This window comes from Calidris pugnax, unplaced genomic scaffold (assembly GCF_001431845.1).
Source record: "Calidris pugnax isolate Ruff unplaced genomic scaffold, ASM143184v1 scaffold75, whole genome shotgun sequence".
Lineage (NCBI taxonomy): Eukaryota > Metazoa > Chordata > Aves > Charadriiformes > Scolopacidae > Calidris > Calidris pugnax.
The window spans coordinates 774,153-801,659 of record NW_015090908.1 but is presented as its reverse complement, the minus strand read 5'-3'; the positions used below and the strand labels follow the sequence as shown (position 1 = coordinate 801,659).

The 27,507-nt window shown below is 52.9% G+C and overlaps 1 protein-coding gene across 5 annotated transcripts in view; it reads left to right on the top strand.

Moving 5' to 3' along the window:
• The window catches only part of PCBP3 (poly(rC) binding protein 3), a 57,784-nt gene that overhangs the window by 10,201 nt on the left and 20,076 nt on the right, over window positions 1–27,507 (top strand). For all 5 annotated transcript variants that reach the window (XM_014949248.1, XM_014949247.1, XM_014949246.1 and 2 more), the window contains exons 3-10: window positions 13,080–13,154; window positions 13,438–13,461; window positions 14,818–14,850; window positions 15,497–15,613; window positions 16,021–16,152; window positions 16,469–16,597; window positions 19,092–19,166; window positions 24,373–24,414. In XM_014949248.1, the coding sequence (XP_014804734.1) occupies window positions 13,080–13,154; window positions 13,438–13,461; window positions 14,818–14,850; window positions 15,497–15,613; window positions 16,021–16,152; window positions 16,469–16,597; window positions 19,092–19,166; window positions 24,373–24,414 (627 nt within the window). The remainder of the gene's footprint in view (window positions 1–13,079; window positions 13,155–13,437; window positions 13,462–14,817; window positions 14,851–15,496; window positions 15,614–16,020; window positions 16,153–16,468; window positions 16,598–19,091; window positions 19,167–24,372; window positions 24,415–27,507) is intronic.

Sequence of the window (27,507 nt, the reverse complement as noted above, 5' to 3'; positions counted from 1 at the left end):
AACGTTGTTGTAACGTCCGTACTGCAGAAGGTGCAAATTCTGCCTTCAAAATGCGTTAAGGGAAGCGGTGGGGTTTGGGTGCAAAGGATGAGGAAATGGTGGCACGGGTTGTGCAGAGCAGACCTGGCACACCAGCCCCACGGCAGCCAGCACTGGTCTGGGGTGGAAGCAGAGGGGTCCTGGGGGTGTCTGAAGGGTGGGATGCTCACCACCTTGCGGGATGCTCTTCTGGGTGGTTCCAGGACCGCCATGGTGATGGCGATGGTGATTTTTGTTCCTCCAAGTCGCACACCCGCTTGGTAAATGGGCATTTTCTGTGTGGCGAGGGCAGCGGGCACCTTGCTGGCCAGTGTGGCTCCCTGCAGTGGGGGGGCTCATGCCCAGCACAGAGGGACGGGCTCAATCCCACCAGCAGCAAAGTGCTCGGAGCCTCGGCTCCAATCTCTAATGAAGCAAATCGTTTGCTTTTGGTGAAGCAGAGAATGATGCTTTCCCATCCCTGGGACAGGCTCGGGGATGGAGCCCTCGTTCCTGCACCACAAGGGTGGGTGGCAGCCCGCGTGGCTCGAGTTTGCCAGGCCTCTGCAGCTGCTTTTTGGCCAGCTGAAGCGGAAAGCGAATCTAAATGCTGGGTGAGGTGAGGGCTGTCCCCGTCCTCGTGGTGAGGTGTTTTCAGCTTCCTCGCTGAATGCATCCGTCCTGGTGCTGCAACTGCCCACACGCGTATTTCTGGTTTAATGTCTTTGTTTTATTCAGGCTTTGCTAAACGAGCTGGTAGCTGGCAGCGGATGCCACTGGCCAGTGTGGCTCCCTGCAGTGGGGGGGTCGTGCCCAGCACAGAGGGACGGGCGTTTGCTTTTGGTGAAGCAGAGGATGATGCTTTCCCATCCCTGGGACAGGCTCGGGGATGGAGCCCTCGTTCCTGCACCACAAGGGTGGGTGGCAGCCCGCGTGGCTCGAGTTTGCCAGGCCTCTGCAGCTGCTTTTTGGCCAGCTGAAGCGGAAAGCGAATCTAAATGCTGGGTGAGGTGAGGGCTGTCCCCGTCCTCGTGGTGAGGTGTTTTCAGCTTCCTCGCTGAATGCATCCGTCCTGGTGCTGCAACTGCCCACACGCGTATTTCTGGTTTAATGTCTTTGTTTTATTCAGGGGAGACCGCCACAGGGCCCCCCCCCCCCCCGACACCAGACCTCCTCCACCCCATGGATTCACCATCCACCCACTGCAGAGGCCCCTCTGAGCATAGGTGGCTCATCCCACCCTGGATTTTGGTGGGAACCTGCAGCCCCACGGGGATGGGACCGCTGTGGGGGCTTATCACTGGCAGCCAGGGCTAGGTCTGGGGACAGGGGTGGTTGTGGCCCCTTCCCCAGCAGCCCCGATTCCCATCCAAGCAGATTCACCGATTCCCTCGCTGGTGCGTTTTGCTCAGTGTTTAGACCTGAGGTTACAGAGGACCTACCACGGGGAGAAGGAGAGAGGAGAAGGCAGCTCTCCTTGATTTTAATCAGGGTTGAGGTTTAGCTGAAGTGAAAACAGATCAGGAGTGACAGTTTTGGAGCCTGCTGTCAGGGTCTGAGCGCGGCGCGGCAGCGATCCACCCCCCCCAGCCGCCGAGGGCCCTCATCCTCCTCCTCCTCCTCGCTGGCCAAAGCCGGGGAGAGCCGCCGCGGCGGAGCACGGGACGGGGGCCACGCAGCACAGCTCCACTGCCGGCGCAGCCGCCGGATGGCTTTGTCACATGCTGCCCTCCTTCCTCACCGTGCTTTCGTCTGCGGGCAATGTCAGGCAGGACGTGGCCTTGTGGTGGCCACCGAGCAGGGCCTCACCCCCGCCTTCTGCAGCCCTGTGCAAATGGATGCTTGAGGAAAGGAGGACGGTGTTAACGCTGCATCCCGACCGATCCACTCTGTCCTGACCAAACGATGCTTCTCCAGAGCAGGGAGATCCCTTCCCATATCTCCCATCAGTCTCCCGTTCCCAAAGAACATCTCTGCCCGGAGTGAAGGTCACGGGTTTAGGCTTGTGGAGAAGTGGCAAAGGGAGAGCCCTGGATCCAGCCCTGAGCCTGGAGGAGCTACGATTTATGGGGCCAGGCTGGTCGTGCATCCCCTGTTGGTCTCACTTGGTCCCCATGCATTTTCCTAAATGTGGAGGGGACCAGCAGAATGACGCTGTACCTAGTCTGTCCCTTATGTCCCCAGTGTTGGGGGGAAAATAGGAAGCCCTGCCGGTTCCTCCATCCCTGGATCAAGAGAAGCTAGGACCTGCCCCAGCTGCTTTGAAAAATCCAGTGGCATTCATGAGAGTATCCCCAAACCCTCGTCTTTCATCCTGCACAGTCTGGCATTGGGCTGCCATTTCCTTTTTTTTTTTTTTTTTTCTTTTTTTCATAAAATAAATAATCAGCTAAATCAGTTGGGTTTTGTAGAGACTGAGCACGGTCAAAATAACATACTCCTTGCCCATCTTGATCTGGCACCTCCTGCCTGCTCCCGTTTGCTCCAAGTCTGTCTGTCTGTCTGTCCACTGGTGCCCGGACAGACCCCTCCAGGGCTGCCCGTGCGCTGCAAGCCTCATCCCTGTTTCCAGGGATTAGAGAGAGAAATGGAGACGTGATGAGACGAGGCAGTAGATTGCTTCGCTCTCAGGATGAAGGGATTTGCGGGCTGCCCCCACATCAGCAGATTGAAAATGGAGGGAAATTATTGGGATGCTGCTGCCTGCGGGATTAAGCAGGCTCTGGTGGAGAGGAATGAGGGGAGTCACGGATCGGGTCGGGGCGGGGGGGGGGCAGGATGCCCACTGCTCTGAGTTGCGGGGAGATGCTGCTGGCTGCATCCTCATCAGTTTTGGAGGATGCACTGGAAGGAGGTGTCCCCCTGGGCGCAGCTATCCGGGATGCCAGAAGGGGTCTGCAGCATGATGGGCCAAGGTGGAGAGAAGGATTAGGGGGCAGGCAGCCACGTCCCTGGTGACTGGATCAAGAAAAATGGTGGTGGTGGGGGGGTTTGGTGCCTGCTCTGCAGGTGTTGCAGCTTTGCAGGCCGTGCAGTGGTGGTGCCTTGTGCTAGTCAAGTCCATTCAGCTCTTCTAGGTGAGGACGAGTTACCCTCTCGAGGTTATGTTTAAGGCTGTGCAGTCTCTGGCATGGCAGGGGGATAAATGTGCCCATACATCTCTGCTTCCCTGGGGCCTCAGAGGTGCTCTCCTCTCAGCTGCTCCCCCAGTTCGAAGGATGCCAGGGTTGTGCCTGGAGCTCTTTGCAGAGCTGTGCCCTCTTGTTTCCAAGCTGCTGAAGGACATTCCGCTTGTCCTCCAAGGTCCGTGCAGCTCCCCATGGTCTCTCCTCCTTTATGAGCAGTTGGTGTGGACCTATGGCCGTGAGCATCCTTTTTTGGGCGTCCTTTGGCCTTCTGAAAAATGAGATGTAAAAACTGGCGCACAGGGGACTGCTGTCTGACTGTCTCATCCCCCAGTCCCTGGAGGGGTGTGTTTCCAATGCTGGCTGTGCTGGCGTCCTTTAGAAAAGACAAGGGTCCTTTGGAGCTGCTGCACAGCCCTGGCAGAACATCCCTGGGGCATCTGTCAAGGCATCTCCTCATGGGAGGCGGCATCTCCTGGGTCCTGTTCCTTAGCCTCTGGCTAGGGAAAAAAAGGCTAAATTGGGTGCATCCCTGAAGCACGACCGACCCTGGGCACAGCACAATGTCAAGGTTATAAGTGCAGTTGTCCAACAGAGATGAGCTTTATTTGCAAATACACAAATGTTCATAAGATTTAAACAATGATGACTGGCAGAATGACATTGTCACTGACAGCACATGACTGTGGGGAAGCTCTTTTCCTGTGCCTGGCCTGAATCTTTTTCATTGTGCTTTCAGCCCCTTGCTCAAGACCATCACCCTGTCTCCTCCCCATCCCCAATGCTGCAGAGCTTTGGTTCCTCCAGCCCTTACCTGAGGGCTATGTTTGCTGCCCCCAGGGATCTGGGGTCGCTCTCTGCTGCCTGGATCTCTGGTGGAGACCCACCTTGTAATTCTTCGCTTCCTTCTGCAGATCCTGAACTTGCAGGTTGAGTTGTCTCTCCCAGCTCTTTTTGGGTGGGTGAGGAGCTCTTCCTCTGTTTCTGTGTGCTTAATTGCACACAGCCAAGCTCAGGGCTTTGTCTTGCTGAACTGTCTTATTTTTATCCCTTTGCCAAGCTCATTTTGGCTTCTTGCTCTTCTCTCCAGTACATTGGCTTCCCCAACTTGGGTAGTCACCTGCCTGTTTAACAGGAGTGCCACTGATAAGTGTTTTTGGGGGGTTTAGAGCATTTCCCCAGATCTTCAAATTGTTTCATCTCCCCGAGGCCTCCCTGGCTCTTTCAGGACAATGCCACGTAGCACGTAGCAATGGAGCTGGTGAGGGATCTGGAGAAAGTGAGGAGAGGCTGAGGGAGCTGGGGGTGTTCAGCCTGGAGAAAAGGAGGCTGAGGGGAGACCTTCTCACTCTCTCCAACTCCCTGAAAGGAGGGTGTAGCCAGGGGGGGTCGGTCTCTTCTCCCAAGGAACAGGCCATGGGACAAGAGGAAATGGCCTCAAGTTGCCCCAGGGGAGGTTCAGGCTGGAGATTAGGAAAAATGTTTGCATGGAAAGCGTCATCAGGCATTGGAATGGGCTGCCCAGGGAAGAGGTTGAGGCACCATCCCTGGAGGTATTCAAAAGATGAGTTGACATGGTACTCAGGAATAGGGTTTAGTGTTGGTGGTTTTTTGGTTTTTGTTGTTTTTTGTTTTTTTTATGGTTGGACTAGATGATCTTAAAGGTCCCTTCCAACCTAGGCGATTCTGTGGTTCTATGTAGGACAGAATGACCAGCCTCGGTACTGCCTCAGTGCTATGGGTAGGGCATGTCCCCACTCTGTGAAGGCTCATCCCCGGGGTGTTTGTTGCCAGTGGCTGCAGAAGAAGTGCTCCATGAGCTCCCGTCCTGTCACACGAGTTTCCCCTTTCCTCTGCGGCACTGCCAGCGGCGCTGCTCCTGTTTCACGGCACGGCCAGGGGTGCAGGTGTGGAGTGTGGCCCTCAAGTCCAGCCCCCGGCCTCGGCACTGCCGTTCCAGCTATATTCGGGAAAGCTTCGGGGTTATTTTTCTGCCTCTTTGGTTGCTGCAGCTGAATCTGCCCTGCTCTGCAGCGCTGAGCCCTGCCGTGGGGCGCAGGCTGGGGGTGCCATGCGGCGCTGCCTTCCTGCAGGAGGAAAAAGCTGTGATTGAGGAGACTGAGTGTCTCTCCTCATCCCAGGAAATGTTATTTCCTCAGCGCACAGCATCTTCAGTCCACCCAGCACTCACTAAAGGGATGCTCTTGGTCACTGAGTTGCAATGGAGGCAGCTGAGCAGTGCAAAGAGCATTGGCTCTCATCACCTCATGAGGCAAAATTTCTGATGTACTTAAGCATTTTGACATGCATTGAAAATACTATTTTTTATTGTCGAATTGTTCCAGAAGTAACTTAAGGGGGTGAAATGGAAGTGGCCGAATTAAAGCGCGTTGCTCCCACCCACCTGCTCACCCTCGCCTTCCAAAAGCAGCTTTAATTCACTGCAAAATGAAACAGATTCAACGAAGACCCTTTATTATTTCAAGCAGGGTTATCTCAGCTTGTTGAGATGGTGGTTTAACACATTCAACTCACTGCTTTTGCTCAGGGTGCCACAATCAATAAGCCCTGATACCAGCCCGGACAGGGTTTTCTGGGTTGCACAAGGGCATCTGATAGCCTGTTCCTGCTGGACTGCATTTCTCTCACTGTTGTGTGTCCAGCCTCCTCTTGCAACACAGCAGCAGCTCACGTGAATGAGTGGAAATTCTGCACCCTCTGCAGATAACAGCTCTCAGGTACAGCTTCCTAAATTTCCCCTAAACCTGGTAATGAGCATAAGCCTCCAGGTTTTCTGTCTTGTGCAGATGTATCATGGCAAGAGGGAGGTGCTCTCATCCTGCTGGGCCTGTCGCATGGGATGAAGTTATTGCGTGCAAGACCTTCATCCTGGGGTGATCAGTAAGGAAAAGCTGTGGTTTTCCTCACTAGCCATTGCACAAAAGATGGCAATAATAGCACCACCATTGCAACAAAACCAGTTGTTCTCCTCAGACCAGCCTTGCCTTAGAGATGGTGGAGACTAACACCATCTGACGTGTGAGGCCTGATGCTGATTTCACACGTGGTTGCACATCCATGCGCCAGTCATGCCAGGGTTGGACTTCCGTGGGTGGCTGCTGCTGGTCTTAGTTAACTGTTGAGGTGCAGTAGGCTGCGATGAACCGCAAGGTGCTCAGCAGATGAGCAAGAACTCTTACTGGACACCCCTCCCTGGGTTTACAGTGTCCACAGACTGGAGCCAGGGCTTTGTTCTACTCTTCATTATAGAGACTTGCTAGCTTTCCTCGCCCTCTGGGACAGGTCTGTGCTAAAGGTATGTGATGCTGCATTTCTGTTCCTCAATCGGGTCAGAAATCACTCTTAAATGCATGAAATCCCACTGAAAACCTACGAATGTAAAGTGGGCTCAGCAGAGGCCAATGAGGCTGGTACAGTCAACACCCAAAGCAGGATGCATAGCCTGATACCAGCTTGTGGGTGTACCAAGTGAAGTAGAAATATAGGAAAGCCGTAGAGAATTTTCTGGAGGGGAGAGCAGTCCTAGCACAGGTTTGGGCTGGTCTGAGAGCAGAGGTGTGCGTTTGGCTGGGATGTGGCTGAGCCCACTGTGGTGTAACAGGGCTGGAGGTATGGACCGTTGTACCTGATGCTCCTGAACTCTGGCTAATACCAATACCTAGAGCCAATATCTCTCCCTGTGTAAAAAACCAACCCTGCTCTCTAGAGGGCAAGGGACCTGGGGAGAAAGTCATGCTGGCATGAAGGTGGTAGGAAATGAATGTCTAGAAATAAAGAAGAGCTCGCAAGAGTTGCACTCAGCAAAGAGGTTGAATGGGAAAAGCAGGAGTTAGAAGACCACCTGAAGCATGGAAGTAGCAAATGGAGGCAGCAGGTGAGGTTGCTCTGATGGTCTTGGCACTGAGTTTGGGGGCAGAGCAGCCAGCAGAGCATAGAGGGAGCAGAGAATCCAGAGGAAGGTGCATTTGCAGCCCTGCAATAGTAATGGGGGTAACTGCCATAGAGGTGAGCGAGACGGGAAGGGTCCTCTAGTGCACGTAGGCAAGGAGGGGAAGGAAGGTCATAATTGCTCGTCAGCAGCCATTGAGTGATGTCCTGGGCCGTGAGTGGAGACATCTCACCCAGATGATGGGTGAGCTGTGAGGGAAATAGGAGCAGGTGAAAAATGAGGGAAATAGGAGCAGGCAACCAAGAATGAAGCCTCCAGAGAATCCTGTTGTGAGGGCAAGAGCAGGGATAGTTGTCTTCCATGGCTCTTGGAAAGATCAAGAGCAGGTGAGAACCAGGGATATACTACTGGCTGATGTACCAAGGTAGCATGGAGGCTATCTTTTTTGGTTTGAGATTTCTAAAAAATTTCCACTGGAGCTGGAGAGTGAGCAGAGGAAAGGTCAACCAAAATGACTACAATTCGTGGAAAATGGCAGCAACTGGAAATGCAGCTTTATTGCAAAACAGCATTTTGTGTCACTCATGTAAATGGTTCTAACTGTCCTCTCACAGCTTCATCTTCTGACAGCTGAAGCCTGCCAGTGGCTGATGTATTTCTGTTTGGAGCCTGGGTTTTAAGGGGATGCTTGACTTTAACTCCTTGTTTATTTACCCCCATCCTGACCTGGCCAGACTGTGTTCTTATCATAATCCTGAGCGAGCTGCATCGTGGTGTTTCCCAGCCTCTAAAATGCAATGCTGAAAATCGCCAGATTAGGTCTTAATGGCAGATCAAGCCGCCAGGAGATGAGTGGGGAGAAAGCTCCTGCTTACGCATGTGGTAAGCAGTGGTCCTTGGGAAAGCAAGCTAGAAAGCATAACATGTCAGAAAAGCAGCTTCTTTTCTGTATTCCCCTGCTTTTCTCTACATTTAGAACATCTTTCAGTTCCCAAGGGTCAGAAAATGCTGGCCTGAGTTTTGTGAAGGGGATATTGAAAGGTCAGAGGTGTTTAAACATCTCCTCCCTCTCAGTGGAACGTGGTACCGTGTGATGGACTTTCTGGCCAAAATGTTAATCCGCAACATGAAAGTCTGCCAACCACATTAGAAATCCGGGCTGTGCCATAGCGTGTTGTGGTGGGCTGAAGGACACTGAAGCTTTGTGGTCTTCTTTAACACCTGGCTTTCTGGTGGTGGGAAGGGTCCCGAAACACAAAAGAGCCTGGGAAGCACGTTGGATATTTTTCAGGGTGGCATTGCCATTGAGCAACCACCAAGATGCTCCAGGGTAGGGTTTTGGGGGGGTGGTCCTCTAGGCAGGTGGCACAGCATCCCCATACAGACTGTCACCCCGACCACCCCGCTTTTTATCTGTTGGTCAACAGGGCTTCCTAGGCAGGTGGCACAGCATCCCCATACAGACTGTTACCCCAACCACCCCGTTTTTTATCTGTTGGCCAACAGGGCTTTGAGGTGCTGGAGTTTACCAGCCTGCACTGACCAAACCTGTCAAGAACGTGTGATTTTCTGGAAGCTGTGTGGTGGACGAGGCGGGTGACAGACACTTTCTTCTTTGAGTTTGTTTGGCAGTGCCTGTAAACTTTCCAACTAAACCTTTCGGGCAGTCGACAGGTTGTGGGATAGTTCTGCACTGATTTGTCCTCTCTGTTTTCAGACAGATTGAACAAAATATTGGTGTCCCCCAAAACAAGTACCTAGCTAAAGCCATGAAATTTGATAGCCGTAATGCTGATGAGAATATTCCATGAGGACATCTACAAAAGAAATGCTACCTTGTGCGTCTATCTTCTGGCAGGACCATCCATCCCAAAAGCACCAGGGTGACTTTAATGCAGATAAGAAAGACCCTCCCCCTAGAGTTGGGGTCTGCAAGCAGTAGCCGTGCTAGCACCAAAGCAAGAGGAGCAGTTTTGTGATGGAGCTCATTTATGAACCACCTTCTCCAAAACGCAGGCGGCGGCTGCTGCTGTGTCCCAGGGTGGTGGGGGCTGTCTCGTGGCAGCTGCCCCCAGGATGGCAGCAGATGCCTTGGCTCTCCGCTGGGCATTTGCAGAGGAGGCATAGGCAGCTTTTTCTGGAGCTGCATCACAGGACTCGCTCGCACGTGGCTAATGTGCCTGGGGAGGCCAAGGGGATGCATGGGAGGAGGAAAAAAGAGGAGGAGGAGGAGGAGGGCTGGCATCAGCAAGCGCAAAGGCAGTGATGTCTCCTGGCCCCTGCAGGGGCACCATCTCTGCCCAATCTCAGCCCAACCCCTGCTGTCGCCTGTTCGGAGGGATCCCAGCATCCGCTTTTCCAGCTCTTGTTTGGAAACCAGAGGAGAACAAAGTCCAGCCTAGAGCTTGGTTTCCCTCACCCTATTCTGCTTCGTGTGCCATCTCCCATCTGGGAGATGATCGTTAGAATAATTTAGTACAGGGTGTTCAAAATTCTCTTAATTAGAAAATTTTGCTCAAATTTTAGGAGGGTGCCAGCATTTGTGAGGTATTGGTGAGCATAAAAGCAAGAGCACCAGCTTAGGCAATCACTCTCACCTCTGAAAACTGGAAGGGAACAAAATCAGAATGCGTAAATTTGCGTGTGGGGAACAGGAGTCTTTCTGCTGTTCTGGGTTTCCATTTTCTTTCCTCTTCTCCTTCTCCTCAGTCACTGGTGCCTGAGCTGCTTTGTCAGACACAGGGAATTTCTGATAGATAAGGAATTTTCCCATAATTTATATACATTTAACACAATATTACAATTAATACAATTTAATATAAACACATTTAATCTCAAAACCAAGGGAGAGGGAAGAACCGAACTGCTCTGAGCACCGACGATGCCTCCTCCAAGCACTCTCCCAGAAGGCAGTTGTGTTTCAAAGGTCTATTTACTCTGCAACAGGGTCATCCTTTGGGAAGATGTTCCCTGGCTATTTTGGGGCAGATTAGCACTGAGCGTGGGTGCTCCCCACCCTGCAGAACTCCCCTCACTGTGGGTGCAAGGACATGAGGCTGTTTGCTGCTGTGGCCACGCGTGGAAGGATGCTGCTCTGACCCCCTGCCTGCCCAGGCGTGATACCCATCTTGACTTGCTGTGCAACTTCCATTTCAGGGCCAAACCCAACACTTCTGTCTGCTAATGCTGCCCCTCTGACATCTACGGGGCTGCACCTGCTTTGCAGTGGGTTGGAGTTGGGGGTCTGTGCCTGCTCTATCCCTCAGACTGGATGTAATGGTATCCTCGGGGCTTTCGAGTAGATGCACAAAGGAGCCATTTCAAAGCTGCTGTGAACTGGGCAGAACACAACGGGGAAGAGGAAGGGTCTGAGATGGGTTTCTCTTCAGGCAGGGAATGCTCCAAAATGCTCAAAATGACGTTTGGGGGATAATTTTTTTCCCAGCCCTTTGTCCGTGAAGAATGAGGGCTGCGGAGGGAGGCACGCGCCCAGGGTAAATGCCTCAGCTCTATTGTTCCCATCGTTTCCATTGAGCTCATGAACCCCCCTATAAAGGACTTACCTTTCACTAGTATGATTAAGAAAAGGCCAATGTAGCTTTCCCGCTCACTGGAGCATGAAGCGTGTTTAATTTAATAATGCTGATAAATCTTAAAGCCAGGAGCATTTGGCTAACACATGACCCACTTTTTCAATCAATTGGAAACATTTACATAACGGCCTGATGCAGGGCTCCTCCTGCGAGGGATGTGGAGCCAGGGGATGGCAGACACCCCCGCAGTAAGGGCTGCCACTCTAGGGCGTTTTGGTGAAAGCAAAAGGGCAAATTTGGCCGGTCCTTAGTGGGCCACCTTACCGAGACTGCCAGCTCTCCTGCTGCCACCAGGACATGCTTGGGTTTAAAGCACCTCAGCCACCCAGCTGGGCTTTGGGGGTCCATCACCCCGATGGCAAAGCCCGGACTGCTCCAGGGTCCTGCAGTCGGTGGGGCTGCCCAGCCCACTGCAGTTGGGCAGCTTGCAAAAAAGCAAGCCCTCAGGGTGTAGTATGGAGCAAGATGGCTTTCAAATTCTGCCTCTGCAAGTCATGAAAGCCACTGCCTGAGGATACAGCCTGACCATCAGTTGTAAACAGCCTCTACCTTCCTCTGGCTCTGGGGTTAGGGGATGCTCATCGGCCGGGAATGGGAGCTCCACCTCTGCACTGGGATGCACTAGTCCCATGGGTGGCTGCAATGGTGTCACGGTTTTATTTCTTTCCCTGAAGCAGGGCTAGATTGCTCTTGGGACAGGACATCCCTGGGGATGGCTGTCCCTCTGTGCGGAGGGGGCAGCTCCTCCATGCAGGCTCTTGAACTCCTGGCCCATCAGGAGCACGAGCAATGCTGACCTCCATAGCTCAGCACGTTCACCCTTTTCAGCGTTGCTTCCCATGCACAGAAATCAGCACAGGGTTAAACCACGTGACCAGTTACTTGTGTTCCTTTATTGGTTGCCTCCAGCGGGCTTGGTCTTGAAAGAGAAGGTTCCTGATCTCACACGTTGTGCTGTCCTGTGTCAACCCGTTCCATGACTCTGGTCCCCAACGTTCCCACCTTCCCCTGAAATAGTCTCATCCTCCCCACCCTTAACAGTGCCTTGTGGCTTGACATCTTCAACGCATTTAATTTCTTATCCTAGTGAGTTTTTACTGGTTTTTCAGTTGTAACATCCAACGGCATCAAGTTCAGCATCTACAAGTAGCTTAAAAGCAACCTCATTCCAGTGAGCTGGTCTCCTGTTAGCTCGGTGGGAACCCCATCTCCCTGCTAACCACACGGGTGTTCTCCATTTTGAGTTTCATAATGACTTCTTAGTCGAGGTTTTATGTCAAACCCATCTCCCAGCCATGATTTGTGCATTGCTGCCTGTTGTTCATCACAACTGCCTTTTTGCATTAAAGAAGTACTCGAGAACCGGTTTACCCACCATTTTTTTGTCACGTAAGTCCCTGTCTGAGCAAAAGAAAATGCCAGATGCTCATGGCCGGGATAAAAATCTCCCGTCTGATATGTACTGAGGGATTAAATAAGGTGGGGGAAAATTGCTGCAAGTCTCACGGCACTGCACATAGAAGGATGCTGGCACCTCTCTTGCCTCCATCTGCAGAGACGTTTCAAATGCCCAGTCCTTGCAGAGAGATGCTACTAAGGAGACATCAGGAAAGAAAAGGAAGCATTTGTTGCTGTTCTGTGCTTTTTTTTTTTTTTCCCCGTGCCTTCAAAACGTCAGTGGTGTTTTTCCCTCTAGAGGGCAGAGGAGGAGAGAGGTTGGGAAGCGAAGGAAACATGACAGCACTGGGAAAACTGGCAGAGGTTTCGTTAGATACGTGCAAAGCATGAACGTCTGGAAGTCGCGTGGTCCTGAGATGCAGTGCCTGGGTGTAGGGTGCTCACGGGTCGGGATGAAAACGCACGTGGGTAGCAATCGGGACATCAACTCTGTCCTTCCCACTCTGTGCTCCTGGGGTCAGATAGGCATTTCCTGGTTGTTGAAGGACTGTTTTGATTTTCCGAGTGTCCATTCCCACCTGGAATGGTGGATTTTGGTTGGCTGCTCCAAGGACTCCCTGCTCCTGCGTCCATGCCCTCGGCTGGGCACAGCTGGTTTTCGGCTCAGGCAGGTGAGGGCTGGCCATCTGGCTGTGCCACCTCCCATACCTGAGTCTTTGCTCCCACAATGGCTTCTGCATGAAGCTGGTGGCAAAGCCACAGCAGAGCTCCGGGCTGTTCCCAGCCTTGCATCCAGCGTGGTCCTTGCAGCAAGTGGCCAGCCCAATCTGTACCCCCACGGCAGCTTTCTTGCAGCTCCTCCAGCCGTGGCTCTACCATGCCCTGCTGCTCTGCGGGGTCCACCCCACAGCGAGGAACCTGCTTGTTTTGAGAGAAAACCTTTCCCCTCTCTGTCCCCAGGTGATACGGCCGTGGTGCAGTCTCCTCCCGCGCCAGGGCTGCCCTCCCAGCTAACGCACCTCTCCCATCCCCCAGGAGGAAATGGAGTCAAAGGTGTCTGAAGGCGGCCTGAACGTCACCCTCACCATCCGCCTGCTGATGCACGGCAAGGTAAGGGGCTCCCAGTGAAGGAGTTTCCTCACAGCTCTGCTCGGGCATCCAGACAGCCCCACGTGTCCCACCTCGGCCCCAGGCTGCCGGGAGCAGAGGTCTTCCTCTTGCTCATGGGAAGGGTGGTGCGGTGGCATGGTGGCCCCTCTCACGCCTGTCCCCCTGCCCTGTCCTCCTGCTGGGGATGGTGTGCACCACGTCTTTGTTTCATTGTAGGGTTGGGCTGGATTGTCTTCACGTTTTGTCATGTCAATTCCTTTATGTTTGGCTTCTTTTTTTGTAGGAAGTTGGAAGCATCATTGGAAAGGTAAGGACGTCTTTTACATGGGTATTAATCGCTGTTGCCTGCACCAGTTGCTGCCTGTAGATGCCCTTAAATGTTTGGTGTGCATGACCTTGGTGTGCATGACCTTGGTGTGCATGACCTTGTTGCTGCATTTGTGAGACAGAAGTTATGAGACACCCACAGAGGGCTCAAAGACCATTACCCTAAAAAAAAAAAAACCAACAATAAAACCACCAAACTTACCTAGTGCCATTTCCAGCTGCTTCACTGGGGTGATGAATAGGTGTTTATGAACATGGTACCCTGATATTTTAACCAATTGGCAAAGAGAGATTTAGAACTGTCACGCAGAGCCATTTGAATCCTGCAGCACTTGTCTGCGAGGCCACGCGACACCATTTAGCTTGTGGAGAAAAGCTTCACAAGGTGCTCTGCTCCCTGGTGCTCCCCACAGTGGTTTGGAAAGTCCTGGCTATATAGGATTGGGGTTTTGCTGTTTTTAAAAAGCAGGTTTATGGTGGCAAAGATTTGCAGCATGAACATCTTCCTTCTATATGCTCGTGCCTTATTTTTCCATCAGCCTGTCCAGCCCTGCAAAAATTCACAGCTCTACCTTGCTTTATATCTGGACATAAAGGTATTAGATCTCTCTACAGATACTATATCAGCAACTGCTCTTTGAAGCCCCTCTGAAATGCCAGCTTTTCTCAGCATTGGCCCAGTTTCTGAGCGTTTTCTGTGCAGTTTTCCTCCAAATGGGAAGCATAGAAAGGAAAGGGGAGGCTGTGGTTGTGCGTTAGTAGCTGTTTTGCCTGCCGTGTGGTACAGAGATGGGGAGCAGGGCTGCCATGGCTGACACCCTCCTCTCTTCAGCTGAACATCACGTGGGGATGGAGGGCCAGGCATCACGGAGCTGCCCAAGTGTTTAGCTGTGCCTTGCCATGTCTTCACAGCTCTACCTTGCTTTATATCTGGACATAAAGGTATTAGATCTCTCTACAGATACTATATCAGCAACTGCTCTTTGAAGCCCCTCTGAAATGCCAGCTTTTCTCAGCATTGGCCCAGTTTCTGAGCGTTTTCTGTGCAGTTTTCCTCCAAATGGGAAGCATAGAAAGGAAAGGGGAGGCTGTGTTTGTGCGTTGGTAGCTGTTTTGCCTGCCGTGTGGTACAGAGGTGGGGAGCAGGGCTGCCATGGCTGACACCCTCCTCTCTTCAGCTGACCATTGCGTGGGGATGGAGGGCCAGGCATCACGGAGCTGCCCAAATGTTTAGCTATGCCTTGCCATGTCTAAGAGAGATGCATGTTTGGAGGGGTTGTTTTGAAGACAGAAGTTTTGAATTTTTGGCAATAGCCTGTATTTCTTCTTATTTCAGAAAGGAGAGACCGTGAAGAAGATGCGTGAAGAGGTGAGCAACCCTGCTCTGTAGAAGGATTTGTAGGAGGAGGGGAGAGGAGAGGGAAGGGCTGTGGGGCTCTCCTGCCCAGCAGCATGCAGCACAATGGCCAAGAGCTGCACGGGGTGGTACGTGCAGCGACTCCCAGGGTCAGGACACACAAGCTGGCTGTGCCCAGAGCTCTTTGGTCCAGTTTTCTCACTCTGCACTCAAACTCCTATCACATTTAATGGGAATTTTCCAGAACTTGCTCTTAATGAAACATTGAAACTAAGTCACTCGTAAGATGATTGAGTTTGTCCAAGGCCTTTGTGCCTGCAGCTATCAAGGAGTTATCAGATCAGAAAGCAGCACTCTTTATAAGCAATGATCCCACGAGCTGGTCTTGCCTTGATCGTGTGGGTTTGCATTGCAGTAAAAGACCTAAAGTGGATGTTTGGAAACCCACTCTGAGGGCCAGGGTAAGGCAGAACTGGAAGCATCAGGGGGGAGCAGGGATGGGAGTTTTTAAGGTTAGATGAGGTGTCAAGAGGCTGCGCATAGGATGCCAAGGGACCAGGCTGGGACAGGACCTGACTCAGAGGGAGGGCTGCACCTCCAGTGCATCCTTGTGGGTTGCGTGGCTGTGGTTATTTTAGAGCTTCCCTTCTCTTTCCAGAGTGGGGCAAGGATCAACATCTCGGAAGGAAACTGCCCTGAGCGAATCGTGACCATCACCGGCCCCACTGATGCCATCTTCAAGGCTTTTGCCATGATTGCCTACAAATTTGAGGAGGTGAGCAACACGAGCCCTTTCCCCCAGGGAGGCAGAGCAAAAGGGTCTGCAGCCAGACTGTTGGGGGTGGCCCACCAGCCAAGCAGAGCTCCAGCATGCCCAGTGCAGATGGGCCTGTGTACCTCCAATCCATGTGTGCTTGGCTGCACTTGCTTAACTGGTCCATGACCTTGGCACAAAACCTTCCAGTCATCTCTAACTAGCCAAGAACTGAGCTTCAGTGAGCTTCAGAGGTCTCGCAGTTAATTAGCTGCAGGGATGCTCAGTGATGCAGCTGCAGACAGAAACCAGCCACAGTCTGGGGGACGTGACCCCCTCTTTTCTGCCCCAGGGCGTTTGGGTTGGCATGCACGGCGGGCGTCTGGTTGGGTACCGGGGGCTGATGCGTTGCGCTCTTCCTTCCCAAGGACATCACCAACTCAATGAGCAACAGCACTGCTACCAGCAAACCCCCAGTGACACTGAGACTGGTTGTGCCGGCTAGTCAGTGCGGCTCGCTGATCGGCAAAGGAGGCTCCAAGATCAAGGAAATCAGGGAGGTAAGTCAGACTCGATTTCATTATTGCATGTAATCATAGCTCCTTGGAGCCCATCCGCAAACAAGGGGGAGCTGTCTTGGAAAGGGGGATCCTTTTGCTGCTAGGATCATGCATCGTGTTGCTTCCCAGGATGGTCCTGCCTGATGTAGGACCAGCATCCCATGGGACCTTGCCGGTGTGCTCCAGTGGCTGCTGGCATCTGAGCTGGCGTGGGGCAGTGCAGCTCTTGGGGGGTGCGTGGCGTCGGAGCTGGCGCTGGCTGCGAGGAAAGGCAGTCAGCTGTGGGATTTCTCCTCCTCTCTCTTTCTGTCTCCAGTCAACAGGTGCTCAGGTTCAAGTGGCAGGGGACATGCTGCCCAACTCCACGGAGCGGGCGGTGACAATCTCGGGGACACCCGACGCAATTATCCAGTGTGTCAAACAGATCTGTGTGGTGATGCTGGAGGTACAGTCTGTGACAAAGGGGGTAAAGTACATAGAAAAAAAACCCAGCTGGCACCACAACAGCGCTGGGAGCTGTGGAGCGTGTCCCTCGTACCCTTCACCATGCGTTGTTGGACCACTCATTTCCTGGTACTTCCGTTTGAAACCTACCCAGTGTGTTTTCCCCAACATTTTCGTGCGTTGTTCCTAGAGTCCCACACTGGAAACCTGTCTGGTCGGATGCCCCAAAGGAGATGGTTTGTGTCATAGCACAGGGTGGCTTCAGGAGAGAGGGGTGCCGGACGAGGCCGGGTGGGCTGGGACATCCATAGCCTGGTGTCCCAGCAGTGCTGAGGGTGCCATCAGAACGGGATGGGGGCTGCAACCACTCCACCAAGTACCTGGCCTCCTCTGCGTGGGGTTTGCAGTGCCCCGTGAGGACCACGGCTGGGAGGAGGAGGCATCACCTGTGCTGGGGGAGCCAGGGCTGGGGGCACAAAGCCAGGCTCCAGCGAGGCACAGCGGGAAAGGCGATAAGGAAGAATGGTGGAGAGCAGGGCCTGTTAGGGCACATGGATCTGCATCCAGAGTGGGCTTTTTCTGGGAGAAATGCTGAGAAGTGGAGTTGGAAGATCTCCGGAGAGATGCTGTGGTGCCAATGACTTATGGCCGGGGATGACTGCAGGCATGTGTCCCACGTCCACCTGGTGGAGGTGAAACAAGACCAAAGATAAGCAAGTTCAGTTCAGCATCAGCATGGCCAAGGAGGAATCGCCACGAGCCACGTTCCCCACCACTGCTGGTGGTGATGCTCAGGCAGTTACACTCTGCTGCCAGAGGAGCACGATTTTAGCCACATGGTGACTCCAGGTTACGCTCTGGACCACAACAGACGTGGGCCCCAGGTGATGCTTGAAGGTGTGTTATAAAGTCTTTGGTGGCTGCTCTTCTCACAGAGAAAAGCAGGGGTTGCTGCTCCTCTATATGGCTGAGCAATGGAAAAGAGAAAAAACCCATGAGTTTTGTTGCAGTCTGAAATCTGGGGAGTCCCCGGTCTTTAACAGTTTGCACAGATGCTCCTTATAGCCTTCCAGTCTTCAATTATTTTACTGCAGAAATCCTCTCTCACCCCCTCCAAGATTTGTAACACAATAAAAGCAAAAGCAGATCTGTGATTACAGAGGCTGTGCTTTGATCATAGAGCTTTCCTGCAGATCTATGCTTAGCAGAAAGATTTGGATATGCCACTTGGCTACAAGTGGACATCTAGAAGAACATACAGGAAAAATGAAGAATTTTCCATGAGATGATAGCATGATTTAGATTGCCTGTCTTTATATAGCAATAACTGGGTCATTTCACTTCAGGTAGAACCAGGAGGCTTTTATCTGAAATCTCTTCTATGGCCTGTTATTTATGTTCAAGAGAAATTCAACAGAGGTAACTTGGGTAAGAAGACCCAGTGCACTGCACAGCAGGATGCAGCGCTACAGCTTGATGCGCATCACTAGAGCTTCTGCTCACACCTACTCAGGTACCAGTCAGGCCACAGCAGGGAGAAGTGAGATGTCCTGACCAGCTGAAACACAGCTGCCCCAGGTCATGCTGCCCCAGGAGAAGGGCTTGGAGTCCATATGGGTCAGTGCCTCTGCTGCTGGTGTCTGTTTGGCTGCTCACACGGACTGCTACCACCGTACAGCTCTGGCGTAAGATCTCTGAAAACGCTGGTGTTGCCATCTGAGAGGGGTTTCCAGCCTCTGGCTCCTCCAGAGCTCAACACCCTGGCCAAAGTGATCACTGCCACTTGCCCCAGCAATGACGGCGCCTGGCAGCGTCCACGGCACAGCCATCCATGTCCCAGCTTGGACGGTGATAGACAAAACCAAGTCCTGAAGGTGACCCTCTCCCGGCAGTGAGGAAGATGAGAGGGGTCAACGAGCTTAAGCATCATGCTGGGTCACTGAGATGGGCCGCTCACTCCTTCTGATGCCTACGCTCACGGTGCCATGGTGCTCAGCAGGGCTGGTGTGACTCCAGGGTAGGCTGTTGCCATGCAAGAGCTCTCAGGATACAAAGAAAACCACCGAGAAGGCGGCTCATGGCATCCGGGGATGAAAAGCCTGGTCCGTGGATGTACCTCCCCATCTCACTGCACCTTGAGGGTCTCCTAGGTGTGTTTTGAGGAGGGCCCTGCATTCCAGCATCAAGCTTGAGTCTAGACAAGGCAGCGACACAGTTTGTGGCGAGCAGAAGGAAGGCAGCGGAGGTCTGGGAAGCAATTTAGGGGCCCGTGCCTTGTCAGAGGATCTCCTCTCCCCCAGGTTGTCCTTGTTGTCCATGAAACACCAATTTGCCCCATGTTCTCCTGTCCAGAAACGCGGTTTGCCTGGTGCGGGTGTTGCTGGCAGCGGCCCCGGGGGCCAAGTTCCGTCGGGTGCTTTCTAACGCTCTTTTTGCCGCCGTTTCAGGAAAGCTGTTCTAATGTTCTCTCTCCCTCTCCTTGTCCCTTTTCCTAGTCCCCACCAAAAGGTGCCACCATTCCCTACCGCCCAAAGCCCGCCTCCACCCCTGTCATTTTTGCAGGTGGTCAGGTAAGAGCCGACCCGCTTGCAGCCTCCACTGCCAACCTCAGCCTTTTACTGCAGCACCAGCCGCTGCCCGTTAGTGCACTCAGGTTTCTTGCCTTCTGACTTGCATGGTGTCATCCCATCCGTTGCGTGCCACGGCAGGTGGACTGAAAGCTCTTTGCAGAACCGCTGGCAGTTTGCAAGCCCAGGCAGATGGCTTAGCTCCTGTGATGTCTGGCTGGAGGATAAGGAAAGGGCCTGCCCGGGGAGACAGGGGGTTAGCTCTGCCTGCCACTCCTGCATCAAGAACAGGCTGGAGTTTGCTTCATTAGACCCAAATTCAGTGTTTGCCAACAGTTTCCACTGTTGAGGGAGAAAATGAGAAAAGCCTCATTTAACAAGAGGCTGTGACCAGGCTCTCGCAGCGGCTGCAAGTATTTATTTTCTGTCATCTCGAGTCCAGTTAAAAAATAACGTTGCGTAGTTGCCATTGATTTGAGATAGGAAGGGCTCATCCTGGCCATTCCAGGAGCCTCTGCTCAGGGCAGCCTCTGTGAAAGCTTCATCCTCATCACTGGTGCTCAGCTAATTGTGGTGCAGCTTCCCCAGGAGAGGCCATACCCTCTGCTGCACAGCCAAGCCTCAGCTCTGCCCGCCGCAGCGCCTGCAGACCGGTCTGCAGGCACGGTGGGGTATTTCTGGTGACCCTGGGGAAGTGGTGGCAGATCTTTTCTTTGCAGGATAACCATTGCACGCACATGCCAGCCATACCCTCTGCTGCAGAGCCAAGCCTCAGCTCTGCCCGCCGGAGCGCCTGCAGACCGGTCTGTGGTGGGAGCTGGCGGTTGTTCTGCAAACAAAAACCGACTCCCGTGGCCTGTGGTTTGTGAAAGAAGAGCTGTTGAGCAGATGGCTGCTTTTAGAAAGGGGACTTAGAATCACAGAATCGTTCAGGTTGGAAAAGACCCTTGGGATCATTGAGTCCTGGTCAGCCCCACTCTACAAAGTTCTCCCCTACACCACGTCCCCCAACACCACATCTAAACGACTCTCCAACACATTCAGGGATGGGGACTCAGCCACCTCCCTGGGCAGTCTGTTCCAGTTGACCCTTTGCTTTTTCCACCTTATCTACTCACCTCACCAGGTGACTGAGGATCTGCCCGTAGATGCCATCATGTTGTGGTGCACCGGTATCTAGCAGGAGAGGTACTTTTCTAGGAGCTCCAGCTGCTGGGTAGAGCCAGCACCACAAAGCTACAGCTAATGCCATCCAGAGTGGCACCACACAAGTTATTTCGTTTCTGCCCAAGCACAATAAATAGCAGAAGGGCCAAGTAAGGCTGGGAGCAAAGCCTGAAGCATGGGCTATTTCGGGCAGGGGGCTCAACTTGCATCTCTTAGTTATGCCAGCATCAGGAGGAGCATAGCGTTTGGCCTGAGCAGCCATGCTGGAAAAGAGCTTTGAGTTCAACTTCTTGGTGAACTTGTCTTCTCAAAAGGGAGAGTAAGGTTGAGGTAGCCTCCCTCCTGCTGGCGAACGGTTGGTGTCTTGCACAGAAGTGACACTGTGGGAAGGAGTGACCATCTCAGATGAGACCTCTTCTCTGCTGCCCCCGAGGGAGCGCTGCCCGAGGAGTGGCATGGGGCACGCAGGGGACAAGCCAGAAGTGCTGCCAGATGCTTTGGGGTGGGTTGAATCTGCAGGAGCTCAGCAGGCCAAGGGACACAGTGGCCCATGGCAACTGCCCCATTCTCCATGTGCAATGTCAGCCTCTGCAGGAAGCCAGGGGTCACACAGGCGGGTGCTGTCAGAATTGGGTTGCATCTGTCCAAGACACCTTCCTGCCTTTAATTAGCTTCTAATCAATTCTAATCAAAAAACAATGACCAAATTAAACCGCCATGGAAGGGTGAACTTTTTGGAGCAGCTTCTGCCGTGTCCCCAGAGGCACACCAGTCCAGGATGCCAGCAGGCACTGGGACTGCAGTTTCTGTGTGCGGGGCTTTGTCTCCTTCCTCGGGGGCCAAGTTCCGTCGGGTGCTTTCTAACGCTCTTTTTGCCGCCGTTTCAGGAAAGCTGTTCTAATGTTCTCTCTCCCTCTCCTTGTCCCTTTTCCTAGTCCCCACCAAAAGGTGCCACCATTCCCTACCGCCCAAAGCCCGCCTCCACCCCTGTCATTTTTGCAGGTGGTCAGGTAAGAGCCGACCCGCTTGCAGCCTCCACTGCCAACCTCAGCCTTTTACTGCAGCACCAGCCGCTGCCCGTTAGTGCACTCAGGTTTCTTGCCTTCTGACTTGCATGGTGTCATCCCATCCGTTGCGTGCCACGGCAGGTGGACTGAAAGCTCTTTGCAGAACCGCTGGCAGTTTGCAAGCCCAGGCAGATGGCTTAGCTCCTGTGATGTCTGGCTGGAGGATAAGGAAAGGGCCTGCCCGGGGAGACAGGGGGTTAGCTCTGCCTGCCACTCCTGCATCAAGAACAGGCTGGAGTTTGCTTCATTAGACCCAAATTCAGTGTTTGCCAACAGTTTCCACTGTTGAGGGAGAAAATGAGAAAAGCCTCATTTAACAAGAGGCTGTGACCAGGCTCTCGCAGCGGCTGCAAGTATTTATTTTCTGTCATCTCGAGTCCAGTTAAAAAATAACGTTGCGTAGTTGTCATTGATTTGAGATAGGAAGGGCTCATCCTGGCCATTCCAGGAGCCTCTGCTCAGGGCAGCCTCTGTGAAAGCTTCATCCTCATCACTGGTGCTCAGCTAATTGTGGTGCAGCTTCCCCAGGAGAGGCCATACCCTCTGCTGCAGAGCCAAGCCTCAGCTCTGCCCGCCGGAGCGCCTGCAGACCGGTCTGTGGTGGGAGCTGGCGGTTGTTCTGCAAACAAAAACCGACTCCCATGGCCTGTGGTTTGTGAAAGAAGAGCTGTTGAGCAGGTGGCTGCTTTTAGAAAGGGGACTTAGAATCACAGAATCGTTCAGGTTGGAAAAGACCCTTGGGATCATTGAGTCCTGGTCAGCCCCACTTTACAAAGTTCTCCCCTACACCACGTCCCCCAACACCACATCTAAACGACTCTCCAACACATTCAGGGATGGGGACTCAGCCACCTCCCTGGGCAGTCTGTTCCAGTTGACCCTTTGCTTTTTCCACCTTATCTACTCACCTCACCAGGTGACTGAGGATCTGCCCGTAGATGCCATCATGTTGTGGTGCACCGGTATCTAGCAGGAGAGGTACTTTTCTAGGAGCTCCAGCTGCTGGGTAGAGCCAGCACCACAAAGCTACAGCTAATGCCATCCAGAGTGGCACCACACAAGTTATTTCGTTTCTGCCCAAGCACAATAAATAGCAGAAGGGCCAAGTAAGGCTGGGAGCAAAGCCCGAAGCATGGGCTATTTCGGGCAGGGGGCTCAACTTGCATCTCTTAGTTACGCCAGCATCAGGAGGAGCATAGCGTTTGGCCTGAGCAGCCATGCTGGAAAAGAGCTTTGAGTTCAACTTCTTGGTGAACTTGTCTTCTCAAAAGGGAGAGTAAGGTTGAGGTAGCCTCCCTCCTGCTGGCGAACGGTTGGTGTCTTGCACAGAAGTGACACTGTGGGAAGGAGTGACCATCTCAGATGAGACCTCTTCTCTGCTGCCCCCGAGGGAGCGCTGCCCGAGGAGTGGCATGGGGCACGCAGGGGACAAGCCAGAAGTGCTGCCAGATGCTTTGGGGTGGGTTGAATCTGCAGGAGCTCAGCAGGCCAAGGGACACAGTGGCCCATGGCAACTGCCCCATTCTCCATGTGCAATGTCAGCCTCTGCAGGAAGCCAGGGGTCACACAGGCGGGTGCTGTCAGAATTGGGTTGCATCTGTCCAAGACACCTTCCTGCCTTTAATTAGCTTCTAATCAATTCTAATCAAAAAACAATGACCAAATTAAACCGCCATGGAAGGGTGAACTTTTTGGAGCAGCTTCTGCCGTGTCCCCAGAGGCACACCAGTCCAGGATGCCAGCAGGCACTGGGACTGCAGTTTCTGTGTGCGGGGCTTTGTCTCCTTCCTCCTCCAGGACTTTGGGTAGTTTCCTCACACGAAGCACTTTTTGCTGTTTGCAAACGATGCAGCAAAATTGCAGGAGTTTCAGAGGGGTATTTTTCCCTTTTTTCTTGGCTATCTTTACTCTCCCTTTTTAAAGTGTTATCCATCTCTTTTGCCATTTCTTTCAGAAATCATTTGAATAACGTGTCAGCCAGTGGGGTACATTTTGCTAGCTTGGTTCTGTCCGAAGAATAGGGCTCTCTAGAGCCTGGCTCTTTACCCACAGTGGTGCTTATCTTCAGGTTATTTACAAAAGAGAAAGGATCACTAGAGTGAATGTTTTTAACACTAAATAATTTGCCTGGCAGACATCTGCATGGATTTGTGAGTTGTGGCTCGGTGCAAGGTGCCGCGGTGCAGGCAGCCTGTCCCTCTCCCCACTTGTTGAGACACCAGCCCCGTGCTGCCCCACTGGCTTCCTGCACAGCAACGCCTTCCACACCAGCAGAGCATACTGGAACATACTGGGCAGTGTAAAGCTTGTTAAGAGCTGAGTGCTGTACACTGCACTGGCTTGCTTGCCGGGGTCACGCTGGGATGCGAAGGGCGGCGGTGATGTGACTGCGCACCCGCTACACAGATGATGATTCTGGTGTGATGAATGACTTTTGTACGGTGAAGCCCAGTATTCCCAGGAATTCCCGGTATTCCATGCAATTCTGTCACCCTTTAAGGAGCTGTTTTCTTCCTTTTTGGAAGAGCCAAACTGAGCCCGAGCGCTCCGTGTTGGGTGGCTCGGTGTGCTCCAGCTCTGATCAGAGTCCCTCCCGTGCCAAGGACTAGCTGCCCCCCCGAATTTAATGCCCCAGCTCAGAGGGGCATTTCCCCAGGGCTTGCCAGGGGACTGTACTTCCCTCATCCCCTAAAAATTCAAAATTCAAGCAAAATTCAGAGCACAGGAGAGGTGTGCCGCTGGCGTAACGCTCCGCTCCCCATGCCCAGATATTTGGGGATCACATCTAGCCCTGGGCAGAGCAGGGCGAGGGCTGAGCTCCTTTTGAGCCCCTGCATTAACAGCATTTGTCCCACGTCAGGCAGAGAGGAGCAAACCCTCGGGGACAGCAGTCCCTGTGGAGAGAGAGGCATGGGGTTTTGCTGCCGCCTCCTGCCAGCCCTAATAACATGTGTTTTTTTTTTTTTCTTTTGCAGGCCTATACGATTCAGGGACAATACGCCATTCCACACCCGGATGTGAGTTTTACCCTAATTTTTATTATACCATTTTATGTCACCTGCATGCTACTGTTAATTCACATAATATTAATATTAGACAATAATATTAATAGCATATTTTCAAAGTAACTGGCCACGTGCAGTTTCTATAATACCTCAAATAGGCTTTTAACCTATTGGCACTAAACTTTATCAATTCTGAGGACTTGGCCTGATGCTAAATTGTTCGCATTGTTCAGTGCTATCCCTTTGTTCTGAGAGAAACTATATTCTATGCATTTTGTGCCTCAAAATGATCAAAACAAGCAAAAAAAAAAAAAAAAAGGAAAAGAAAAAAACAAAAGACTTTCCTCTCAATTTTCCCCTTGTCCTTAAAATGTTGGTAAGTCAAGGGCTTGTTTAGGTGCTGAGTGCTTGTTGGGGTGGGTAGAAGACAGAGCTCCAGCGGTACGAGATTTCTTACTTGAAACCTGGGCCCCCGTGGCTTTTTGGGGGTCTTCCTTCGAGTGAGTTGGAAGCAGGTGCTGAGGCTGGGCAAAATTTCCACCTGTGTCTCCCGGAGGGATGGAGAGAGTGGCCACCCTCCACGCTTCTGGGTTTCACCTTGCCAAGGGCTCTGCGCCTCACCCGGGGGAGCTGGACCCCCCAGGCTGATGCCACGGTCCCGGGTTTGCCAGCTGGCTGGCTGGGTTTGCCTTTCTGCTGCCCCGGGGAGGCATTAGGGGCACGGTCCTCGTTTTGTGTCACACTCCTTGGTGTGGAGGCAGGTGCCACTCAGGCTTGCATCACAGATCAGTTCTGCTGATGTTTGGATGCCCCTGCTCACACCAGGCTCTCAGCCCCTGGGAGGGCCAGGGAGCCACAGCACATTTGCAGGGGGGGACACGTAGGGGGGACAACTGCTGACGTGTCTGTGCATAAAAGTACCAACAGAAATAAGAAAATTAGTCTATTTTAAAGGATTTCTCTATGAAAAGCGGCAGTGAAGCACCGCAGTGCCAGCAGCTCCTTGCTGGCAGCAGACAGCTGCTCGGCTTCTGGGGTCGTCACAGCTGACACTCTTGAAAAAAAGCTGGGATTTTCTAAATGTGTTTCAGGGGGAATAAAGCCCCCAACATGTCCCACTGCAGTGGCCTCTTCGTGCTGGCACACCTGTGAGTCGGGTCCACGGTGGGAGCTGAGCACAAAGTGCAGCTCTGGGGATGTGGCACTGGTTGTGGTCTGGGTGGAAAGCCCCCACCAGCTGTCAGGCTTGTGGGAAGGGTATGGTGCAGCCCAGAGTTCCTCTTTCTAACGGGTGTGCTGGGTGTTCAATCGTGGCATGACCTCTTGCGTGACTGAGAACGGGGCAAGGCTGCTCCACAGGATGAATGCAAACTCCCCATGAGAACGGTTAGGAGCTGGAGGCTGGGTTTTGGTCTTACGAGCAGTGATTTCACTCAATTTAGTGGAGGCTTTGGCTTTCCATGTGACACCAGTATGTATGTACTTCCAATAGCCTACTGTGATGGTTGTTCAGAAATGTTCTTGATTGTGTGCACCTCACTTTTGCTCCCTAGGCGGAATGTAAATAAGTACACCTGCGTATTGAGCGAGGGTAGATCAATATAATTCTTTCTCCCAATTTTCCTTTGCAAGCGGTGGCAACAGCTTAGTGTTTTCCTTGTTGTTATACTCCTCTGATTGATTGTCAGGAGTAAAATATATTTAATACATTTGCTGGCTGCGCTCTGCCCTACTCCCAGCAGATTTTCTGAGACCTGGAAAAAGTTGTTCATGTAGGGGCCAGGTGCTCCGTCCTTACTGTCACAGCTCTCTCACAGGGGTCGGTCGTTTTAAACACTGCTCGGTGCAGAAACCAGTCTTGAACATGCTTTTAGACCATTGCCCTTCTCTCACAGGTGTCTGTGTTTAGTGGATGCCTTTTGCAGACCCGTGGCTGCAGAGTGGGCAGAATTCTGAATGCCAAAGCTAAAATGTGAGCTCCTGCCTTGATTTTATCCCCTGGGAAACCCCCCCCCTGCCCAGGTCAGCGAGAGTTTTGGCTCACAAAAGGCTTCAGCAGTGCCCGGGTCCTCATAAGCTATTCCAGGAGGGATGTGTCGCTCCCTGCCTTCACAGAATTTGGGGTGGGAGATGAAAGGATGGCCACGACAACCAGGAGTCCAGGGCTCTGAAATGCATGTCAAGTGCAGGAATGCTCCCAAACCAGGGCATCGATTCTGGGTATGCCTCTTGTTGGCTGGCAGCCGATAAGGGCATCGCTGCGGGGGTCTGGTGGTGCTTGGTGTGGCTGTACGTTGGTCCCAGACCTGTCCTGTCCTCCCCTCTGGTCTGTGGGGAGAACCAGAGGTTGCAGACACGGTCTCAAGGCTTTCCAGGAAACGGGAGAGGAGGCATTTTGTGCACTGCAAGCATTCACCTGGCAGCTTTTGCTCCAACGCCTCGGCGTAGCCATCCTCTTCTCTTGCAGGCTTTTTTCGCTGCTGTTATTACGGGTGTTTTGCTAAATACCCTTATCCAAGCTATGTCTTAAAAACCGTGCTAGACCAGAATTAGAAAGGATTTTTCGCCCCCTTGGGTGAAAGTGGGACCCCTGGGACAGGGTTGGTGCTTCTTGGCGGTGTGTGCAAAGGGGCAGGAGGCTTCATCTGGAGCCCGGCCAGGGTGTAACGAGGAGCTCCAAAACCAGGGTGCTCCTGGGCGCAAACCCAGGCCTTGGGTTTAATTTGGTAAGAAAACCGGAAAGTTCCTAAATTAGGAAGCATCAGTGGATGCTGATGTCCCTGCTAGCTGCGGGAGCAGTGGCATGCCTGGTCCTATCCCAGCAGGACCTTTTTGTAGCACACCTTCACCTCGTTTTCCACGCTGCACAGGGAACGATGTGCTTGTGGTGCTGAGACCTCTCCCCCAAGCTGGTGGAGGCTGAAAGTCCTCACAGCTCTGCCAGGGCAGGGTTCCCTCAGGTACCTCTCTGGGGGCTTGCAGGCATTTTCCCTCCCCTCTGCCTCCCTCCGGTCTCCCCCCCGGTGTGCTCAGTCCCCCTGAGTCCTCTCTCTCCGGCGCTTCCCCCTCGCTGCTGCCAGCCAGACCTCCCTGTGTCCCCTCCCC